The sequence below is a fragment of the Solanum tuberosum genome, unplaced genomic scaffold, assembly GCF_000226075.1.
Source record: "Solanum tuberosum cultivar DM 1-3 516 R44 unplaced genomic scaffold, SolTub_3.0 scf00476, whole genome shotgun sequence".
Taxonomy (NCBI): Eukaryota; Viridiplantae; Streptophyta; class Magnoliopsida; order Solanales; family Solanaceae; genus Solanum; species Solanum tuberosum.
This window is the reverse complement of record NW_006239409.1, coordinates 188,584-198,135: the sequence shown is the minus strand read 5'-3', so window position 1 is coordinate 198,135 and position 9,552 is coordinate 188,584. Positions and strand designations below refer to the sequence as shown.

The following is a 9,552-nucleotide window of genomic DNA, read 5'->3' as shown; positions in this document are numbered from 1 at the left end:
CGGAGACTCGCCGCAGCAAGATTCTCCGTCACCGTCACCGTCACCGTCTCCATCTCCATCGTCCTCGCCTTCTCCATCGCCTCCAAAGCGCTCCTCTGTCAATGTTGCTTCGGGACCAGCGAGGCCGATACGTTTTGTGTATTGCGATGAGAAAGGGAAGTTCCAGATCGATCCCGAAGCCCTAGCGGTGCTTCAGCTTGTCAAGGAACCAGTTGGTGTTGTCTCCGTTTGCGGTCGCGCTCGTCAAGGAAAGAGCTTTATATTAAATCAGGTTAGTCTAATTTTAAATTTCAGTAAAGCAAGCTTTTTTATTCTTAGGTTATCTATGCTATTTATGGTGTGCAATATATATTTCATTATTAGGGTTAATGCTTGCAGGTGTTGTAGTTTTTAACTTGAAGTGAGACTTTGTGACCTAGTAATAGCTACATAATTGTTCAGATAAACTAATTTCATAAAGCACAATGCTTTGAAATGAAAAACAGAATAGGAGGTAAATATTAAGGAACTAAAGCAGCAGCAAAAATAGGTTAGGTGAATTAGGACGAGAACTTTCCTGAATATTGAATTGCAGAAGTTGGGAAACTATGTGTAATTAAGTGGTTTGCAAATGTCATGTTAGAGATTAAAGCTAGGGTGAGTTTGTAGTTCTGAGACTGCAGATGGAAAAAGTTTGTTTTTTCGCTGTCTAATTATTTGCTAAGGTTCCAGGAAGATATTGACCAACAATGAGAGGATTTAGCATGTCAGCTGTATCAACTAGGATGTTCATTGTAGATGACCAAAAACAAGATGGAGAATCTGAAGCACACTAATAGAATACTCATAAAAAATTTGACCAGATAAATTAGGAACTATGCAACATAGTGTTCATGCTGGAGTTTTCTAAATTGTTCTTTTAGAACCGTGGTATCCGGACCAACTTGCGCCCCACCTCAACTAATTCCACTAGGTACCTTCTATCTCTTAGTGATGCATATATCGGGTAGCTTGTCCACCAAGGCTTGATCAGATATGAAGAAGTTTGGTTTTGAACCTGAAAGTTGAGACCTAATAGTTCTCAACCACTCCGGTCTAGAACTCCTTATCTGTTGCCTCGTGTAGTAAGCTTGATCTGCCTTGAGTAACTACCCTCCTGTTTTGAAGGTTGCCTGCATGTGTCTCTTAGGCCATGTGGAAGGAGAGGAGTGTCAGATGTTTTAAGGGGAAGACAGATATTGTACAGAAGCCGAAATACATATGTTTATGCTTTTTGTTGTTATCTACAGGATCTGAAGGATGAAAATAGCATTGCTAGATTTCATAGAATCTTTCAAGAATAGGTTTTTGTACAGCAGAATTCCTTCCTTTTAGTTGCTTTTAATGAAGGATCCCTAATTCATGTTCTGCCTTTGCACCATCTTATTGCTAGACCTCTCTATTTTTAATATAACGTTTACTCACCTATGAAAAGAAACTCCATTTTTTGCCTCATAAAGTAAAACTTTATCTCCATTGTGCAGAGTGTTCCTTTTTTTTTTTCCCTTTAATTTATTTAAGCACAATTTACATATACTGCTGTCAAGCCTTACTGATAGAAATAGTATAGCTTGTCGTCACCCCATGGGCCAAAGCCATAATAAAATGATAGCTAGTGCTTTTCTTTAGGAGACTTGTTTGATTTATCGTATGGATAAATTTATCAGGAAAACAAACCCCTTCCGTTCTTTGGCCATTTCCTTCTGATGTTAGATATTTAACGTAAGGAAGAGTTCCCTAGTTATCAAAAACAAGATAACTGAGAGTTTCCTCCATTTGATGTAGCTTCTTGGGAGGAGCAGTGGCTTTCAAGTAGCACCAACTCATCGCCCATGTACCAAAGGCATTTGGCTGTGGAGTGCACCTTTACGAAGAACAGCTCTTGATGGAACAGAATACAACCTTCTACTGCTGGACACTGAAGGAATCGATGCTTATGATCAAACGGTTAGATTTTGTGCTTAAATGTTTTTATTATTGCTGTACTGGTAAAATACGGGCAGCTTTCTTCGATTCACCATGCTTTTTTTCCTTATAGTAGATTCTTTTACTTTTACCTACTCCCCCACCTCCACTAAATGACAAAGAAAATGTCAGCTATGTGTCAACTCTGAATAATTGTTTTTCTTTCTTGTTTGGGTTAGTATTCTGCATAATTGTCCCTCACTGAATATTATTCTTACTCTTCAAAAAAAAAAATTGTCTCCTTCTAACTTGTTCATTTTGGGTTCGATTAAACTTTAAAGGAAAAGGAACTCAAGGAATACTTTTTCTCTGGCAATCCCCCTCCCTTCTATTTATGTCTTCCTCCTTATTCATCTTTTAGTTGTTCAACAGGGAACATACAGCACACAGATATTCTCCTTGGCAGTCCTCCTCTCGAGTATGTTTGTGTATAATCAGGTTTGAACTACTCAGGCATGGATCTCCTAACTTTTTCTGACAAGATGTTCTTGCTAGATAATCATTCAATCATAAAGGGCTTAGGTTATGTGTCTTGCAGGAATGCCTTTTTTCTTGTAGTTACTAATGAGAAAAAGACATTCTCATAGGATACATCCCTTCTCCTTTTGATTTATATACTTCTGTTGTTTTTACTGTTTGCTTTTTTTTGACTTCTTGTTTGACTTGTATCCAATTTAGACTAGTTTCCTAATATTTTTATTGATAGATGGGTGGTATTGATGAAGCTGCTCTTGATCGGCTCTCTCTCGTCACTGAAATGACTAAGCATATACGTGTTAGAGCTTCTGGAGGAAGGACCAGTGCCTCTGAGCTTGGACAGTTCTCTCCAATCTTTGTTTGGTTGCTTAGGGTAAGTTGGAATTTATTTATTAATATCAGTTTAGCTTCTTTTAAGGTTCCCTCTTCTGAATTATAAGTAAATGGCATGCACGTATTACTTTTTTCTTTTGAATAGGATTTTTATTTAGACTTGACTGAGGATAATCATAAGATAACACCACGGGACTACCTAGAGCTTGCTTTACGACCAGTTCAAGGTGGTAGGAGAGATGTAGCTGCTAAAAATGAGGTACTCACATCAAATCATTATTCTTTCATTTTGCTTATCCACAAAAGCTCAATTGCTATGAGTAATTTTCTCTATCCTAAGGGCTTCAATGGTAGTTCTGTTTTGCCTTTTTTGATCTGGTGCTAGTTCTTTCTTACTTATTAATAAAGAGAGTATTCTCTCTATCCAAAGGACTGGCTGGCTGATCTTGTAGAATACTTGCACTTGATTTATTTTTGTCTCATATTTTGTATAAAAAAATTTAACTTGTGACTGCAGATTAGGGAGTCCATTCGTGCTCTTTTCCCTGACAGAGAATGCTTCACCCTTGTGCGGCCACTGAGCAACGAGAATGAGCTCCAACGGCTTGACCAAATACCTGTCAGTGCTAATGATTCATTTCTTGTATTCTCTGTGATTATAATTACTAACTGATTGTTTTATTGTGGGAATAATCCTTCATAGTTCTTACTGTGGTTTCATGTCACATGCAGATAGAAAAACTAAGGCCGGAGTTTAAAGCAGGTCTTGATGCTTTGACAAGATTTGTTTTTGAGAGGACTAAACCCAAGCAGTTTGGAGCTACTGTAATGACAGGGCCGATATTTGCCCGTATAACTCAGTCCTTCGTTGATGCTCTTAACAATGGGGCAGTGCCCACAATTACATCTTCATGGCAGGTAGATATTAGTACATTTTGTTTCTTCAATCTGCTTGTTGTCTTTGTTGTTCTTATTTGTATCTACAGTAGTATGAGTTGTTATATACTATTTGGTTGTGGACACTGAGAGGATAAACTGGGGAAAAACGATTATTCTTGCTTTAGATGTTTTTATGTGCATGATTTGTAACCAAGCGTCATTGATATTTTGTATTAGAGGCTTGTGACCTTTATATATTGTTTCATGACCATGCATTTCTTCGGGCTTATGGTAAATATTGTGTCATAAGGGACTGAATCATACATATGGAAGCCACTAATCATATATTATTTATTTTTTTGAACTGGTAAACATGAAGCCACTAATCATATATGATGGTATTTATATTCCGGTCATGACTTCTGTAAAGCAACAAAAATCCTTCTTTACCATGTTGTATTATTTATTTAATAGAGGCATCTTTATTTCCTCTACTACGATCTGAATCAAATATTGTTTGTTTTCTTTGACAAAAGAATGATAACATGACATCTTTATGCTCATGTTGCCTTTCTTCCTTCTTATAGATTTGAATATAAAGTTTCACCAATTCCATTGTCTAGAGTTGAACTATTTGCTTATCTTGCTCTATGGGCCTTCTTTGTATAATTGTGTCTTCTGATTGCTCATGACCCATATGATTTTTCTGTATCTTGGCTGCCCTTCTTGTTTTAGTTCAGCTCAATTAGACTATCAAAAATCAGAAAAAATGAATTTGGAATACATGATGGGACCAGCGGATAATTGTAGAGTTGCTCAACATTCTAAACTATGTGAGAAAATTGAGCTGGGAAGCACTTTGCTGATAGCTTTTAGAAGTAGGGGAGCATGCTGAGATGTATAGATGTCCAATCCTGCAACAGCTAGTTGTTTGGCCTAGTCTTGGGATTGTCTCAGACTTCAATGGACAAAATAAGTGACTATGGTTCATTTTGTGGCTAAAATTGCACTTCTCTGCGGTATGAAGAAATGGATGACTTTTTTTCAGGGTTCTTTTATTAGATGCTAATAACTGCATGCTGTTTATTTCCTTTCTAGCTCGTCTATCTTATTTGGTTTGCAAGTAAGTCTTTTTCTATTCCCTTTGCTGTTAAATTGGACTGACAAAAATGGCAGACTTACTAGTTTAGTAGTGAATAGGCAGAGAACCATATTTTGGTCTAGGTTTCTCATGCCTTTTGGTATGCTACTTGTATTGTATATAGTGGTTCTTCCACATTAATAAAGTTAGTTACTACTTCGTAAAAAAAAAAACTAGTGAATTGTATATGGAGGATCTTGCAGATATGATTCAACTTCCCATCTGTAATTGTATTTATGAAAAGTAGTTTTCAGATGAAGCATAATGCTAGTAACCATTTTTTATCCTTTATGTACCTTGCACATGATATGAAATTTTGTTGACTGTGATTTTCCTGTGGCAGAGCGTTGAGGAAGCTGAGTGTCAAAGAGCATATGATTTGGCTGCTGAAATGTACATGTCTTCTTTTGATCGTTCTAAGCCTCCAGAGGAAGTAAGTACTGCTGTGTTTCATAAGTAATGCAATTTAAAAATATCTACTGATATTTTTGTAATTGCAGGCTGCACTAAGAGAAGCACATGAAGATGCTATCCAGAAGTCCATGGCTGCATTTAATTCTACGGCTGTAGGGGCTGGATCCATCAGAACCAAATATGAGAAACGTCTCCAAAATTTCATAAAGAAAGCATTTGAGGTTTTGATTATTATTTCTGCCCCTCTTTTTTTGTTTGTTTGCTTTGATGACTGTAGTGTCAGGGCCATCTTTCGCGCACCTCGACTAAATTCCCCCTAATATTTAGGAAAAGAGGTCCACAAGAGAGGTGTATAGTTGGAGAAAGCTTAAATTCACCCTTAAAATGATTGGACACGTCACCATTTTAGTTGTGTCTTTACCTTTGCTTGCATATTAACTGTACTTTGATACATCTCCAAAAATATGCTGATTTGCACTGATTCTAATGTAGGACATTAGAAAGGATGCTTTTAGGGAGTCTTCTCTACAATGTTCTAATGCGATACAGGACATGGAAAATAGACTGAGAAAAGCTTGTCATGCTCCTGATGCAAAAGTAGATACTGTGCTCAAAGTAAGTCTTTATGGTAGACTTTAAAACCTATTTGGGTAGCTAAACTAAAATTGTTTGTATAATGAGTTGTTTACATTGTAAATCCATGTTGTATGTAGGTTCTTGATGATTCCGTGTCCAAATATGAGGCGATGTGTCAAGGTCCTGAAAAATGGAGAAAGCTACTAGTCTTCTTACAACAAAGGTTTGTTATTCCATAGTTCTTACTGAAGCTCTTCGGTATAGGAATGTATATGTGATTCATTTTGAATTTTGCAGCTTGGAGGGGCCACTTGTTGATCTCATCAATAAACAAATAGACCAAATTGGGTCAGAGAAAACTGCACTTGCATTGAAGTGTCGTTCCATTGAGGATAAGATGAGCTTCCTTAACAAACAACTGGAAGCTAGTGAGAAGTTTAAATCTGAATACTTGAAGCGCTATGAAGATGCCACCAGTGACAAGAAGAAGCTTGCAGAAGATTATGCAAGCCGTATTGCAAATTTGCAGAGTAAACATAGTATGTTAGAAGAAAGATATGCCAGCTTATCAAAAACATTAGATTCTACTAGAATTGAGTCCATGGAATGGAAAAGGAAATATGAGCAATTACTTTCGAAACAGAAGGCTGGGGAGGAACAGTCAAATGCAGAGATAAGTATTCTTAAGTCGAGAACTAGTGCTGCAGAAGCAAGGGTTAATGCTGCCAAAGAGCAAGCTGAATCTGCTCAAGAGGAGGCAGAGGAGTGGAAACGTAAGTACGGCATTGCTGCCAAGGAAGCAAAGAATGCTCTTGAGAAGGCAGCAGCTGTCCAAGAGCGCACTAGCAAGCAAGCACAATTGCGAGAGGATGCTTTACGGGATGAATTTTCGAGTACTTTGGCTAATAAGGTGAATTTCTACTTGATAGATTGATGCTAGTTATTGGCTTCATTTTCTTTTGCTTCTCATCCCTCTACCTAAAAACCTCAGTAAAATGTTAAAATGGTGCCTAACTCCGTGCGGCTATGTTTTCTCTTGTACTTTGCTTGATGGACTGTGCCAGCTGACTTGATTGGTGTTCCGAAATGATAATTGAGATTCTTGCCTTTTCTTTTCAGTACAGTAATTGAGATTTTCTGTTCTTGTGAAACTGCAGGAAGAGGAGATTAAGGAGAAGGCAGCAAAACTTGAGCAGGCTGAGCAGCGTTTGTCAACTTTAAATTTGGAGTTGAAGGTGCACGTCTTCTATATAAAACTAGTTTACGTGTATCTTCACCTGATTTGTGCATGATTTCTTTTTTTAAACAGGATGGAGAAAAATGTATGGGAGAAAGATGGGGGGTTGGGAGAGACAGATGTTTAACTTGCTTTAAAGTGACCTGTAAATTCCATGCTTGCAGAAGAAGTCACTACCTCCATCATCCAATATCTGTTCCTTAGATTTATGAAAAGTTGTCTCTCAGCTCTGTAGTTATTGGTAGCCATGACATTTGTGTATTGGTCATGGATAGACAGATTTAGATAGTTTGTCCCTATGCTGGTGCATACCTTGCAAGATGATTGTCATATACCTGGCATTGCTCCTTATAATATGAGAAGAGTAGTCCGTTAGATCTTCATATTCATATCTCACTTCATATAGTTAGCCCAATATATGCACAAGTTCTGGTACTAATGACATACTCTACCTACTAAAAAAAGGTACTTTTACTATTGGTTATACTAAGATCTTTACCTTACACAGGTTGCTGAGTCAAAGATAGAGAACTATGACCTGGAGGTCTCATCCTTAAAGCGTGCAATTAAGGAATTAGGTGAAAGGTTTGAGCGTATCAATGCTACTGCACTATCATTTGAAAGAGAAGTTAGGATTCTGGAACAAGAGAAAGTTCATCTGGAGCAGAAGTATCGGTCTGAGTTCAGTAGATTTGAAGATGTCGAGGATAGATGTAAATCAGCTGAAAGAGAGGCGAAAAGAGCGACTGAGCTGGCTGATAAAGCAAGGGTTGAAGCAGCTACTGCCCAGAAAGAAAAAAGTGAAATCCATCGAGTAGCTATGGAAAGGTCGGCTCAGATCGAGAGGACTGAGAGAAATATACAAAACTTGGAGAGGCAAAGAGATGACTTGGCCAATGAATTAGAGAGGTGCCGTGCATCTGAGTTTGATGCACAGTCAAAAGTTACAACTTTGGAGGCCAGAGTCGAAGAAAGGGAAAGGAAATTGAATCACTTCTGAAATCAAATAATGAACAGAGAGCCAGTACTGTGCAAGTCCTTGAGAGTTTGTTGGAGACTGAGCGTGCTGCGCGTTCTGAGGCAAACAACAGGGCAGAAGCATTATCAGTTCAGTTGCAAACTACACAAGGAAAGCTGGATCTTCTTCAGCAACAGCTAACTAAAGTTCGGCTGAATGAAACAGCATTAGATAGCAAACTTAGAACTGCTTCCCATGGAAAACGTGCCAGGATAGAAGAATATGAAGCCGGTGTCGAATCTGCTCTTGATATGGGCACAAGTGATAGAGTAACCAGGGGAAATAAGAGGTCAAAGAGTACGACCAGCCCCATGGCAGTCACCTGTCCAGAAGATGGGGGCTCCGAGTTTAGGGGAGATGATGTTACTAGTAGTCAACAAACAAATACCGAGGATTATACTAAATACACAGTGCAGAAACTGAAGCAAGAGCTCACAAAGCATAATTTTGGTGCTGAACTGCTCCTATTGAAAAATCCCAACAAGAAGGATATTCTAGCTTTATATGAGAAATGTGTTCTCCAGAAATCGTAGCTTCCGCTGTGCTTCCTAGAAAGGTTTGAAGCAACTCCCCAACAAATTTGACCAGATGACTCTCTGATATCTTAGGAGATTTTACATGGAATCTTTAGCGCATTACCTTTTGACAGAAGCTGGTATAAATGCTGATGCTGCTGACTTAACCATTGATGTAACTTAAAGACTGTTTTCCCATCTGGGGTGTATTCTATTCTGGTCTATAAACATTTTGTTGTTTGTTCGCTGTGCTTAGTGCACTGCAGCGACTCAAGAGTTGAAATTGGTGTATTGAGAGACTACTAGTATGCGTAGTCACCTCTCGTTTTGGGGCTGACTCTAGGTTTTAAGTTTGTTTGATTCGTTTCTTCTGCCCCTGTTTTAGTTTTAGATGTTAATGATTGGTACTTGGTAAGATCACGTTATGTAAATCCCAGGACAAACATGTTGTGTAAGAATTCCTGCTGAGGTAGTTGATTTTTTTTCCACTTTTCAACTTCATTTCCTGTAAGCTGTTGATTTTGTCAACTAAAAATTGGAGTTATTTATTTATTAAATATGTATGTTTTTCTTAATTTTGTATTTCATTGTCATAACTCATATTTATGTTCGTAAGTGGGGTTATCACAGCTTTGCTGAGTAGAACTTCTCTACGATTTAAACCAATGCTGCCTTTTTTGATCCAAGTTCTGCTGGAGCTTTTGGTGGTAGCAATGCATTTTTGTGAATTTGAATCTAATTGGAGATAGTACGAGAGAGACATTCATTAAAATTTAAAAGTATATCTTCACTTGCCAGAAAGTGAATGCACATTCATTTGATCCTTGTGGATTGAAAGGTAGACTAGACCGGACCCTGCATGACCCTCCAGTCCTCCTAATAATTTAGGAGCCAATAGATGAATGAAAGATAATTTAAAAATAAATCCAGTAATATACTACTCCATAATTTTAGCCCTTCTCCACAACGTAACATGGGT

At 37.9% G+C, this 9,552-nt stretch overlaps 1 protein-coding gene across 1 annotated transcript in view; it reads left to right on the top strand.

The window, feature by feature from the left end:
• LOC102581173 (guanylate-binding protein 7-like) overlaps window positions 1–9,130 on the top strand; it is a 9,407-nt gene extending 277 nt beyond the window's left edge. Inside the window, 15 exon segments of the mRNA XM_015303889.1 lie at window positions 1–271; window positions 1,804–1,965; window positions 2,356–2,421; window positions 2,690–2,833; window positions 2,939–3,052; window positions 3,311–3,412; window positions 3,526–3,711; window positions 5,157–5,246; window positions 5,314–5,448; window positions 5,720–5,842; window positions 5,941–6,026; window positions 6,101–6,713; window positions 6,961–7,038; window positions 7,549–8,014; window positions 8,017–9,130. Coding sequence (XP_015159375.1) covers window positions 1–271; window positions 1,804–1,965; window positions 2,356–2,421; window positions 2,690–2,833; window positions 2,939–3,052; window positions 3,311–3,412; window positions 3,526–3,711; window positions 5,157–5,246; window positions 5,314–5,448; window positions 5,720–5,842; window positions 5,941–6,026; window positions 6,101–6,713; window positions 6,961–7,038; window positions 7,549–8,014; window positions 8,017–8,591 — 3,211 coding nt within the window. The 3' untranslated portion in view covers window positions 8,592–9,130.
• Window positions 9,131–9,552: the final 422 nt, after the last annotated feature.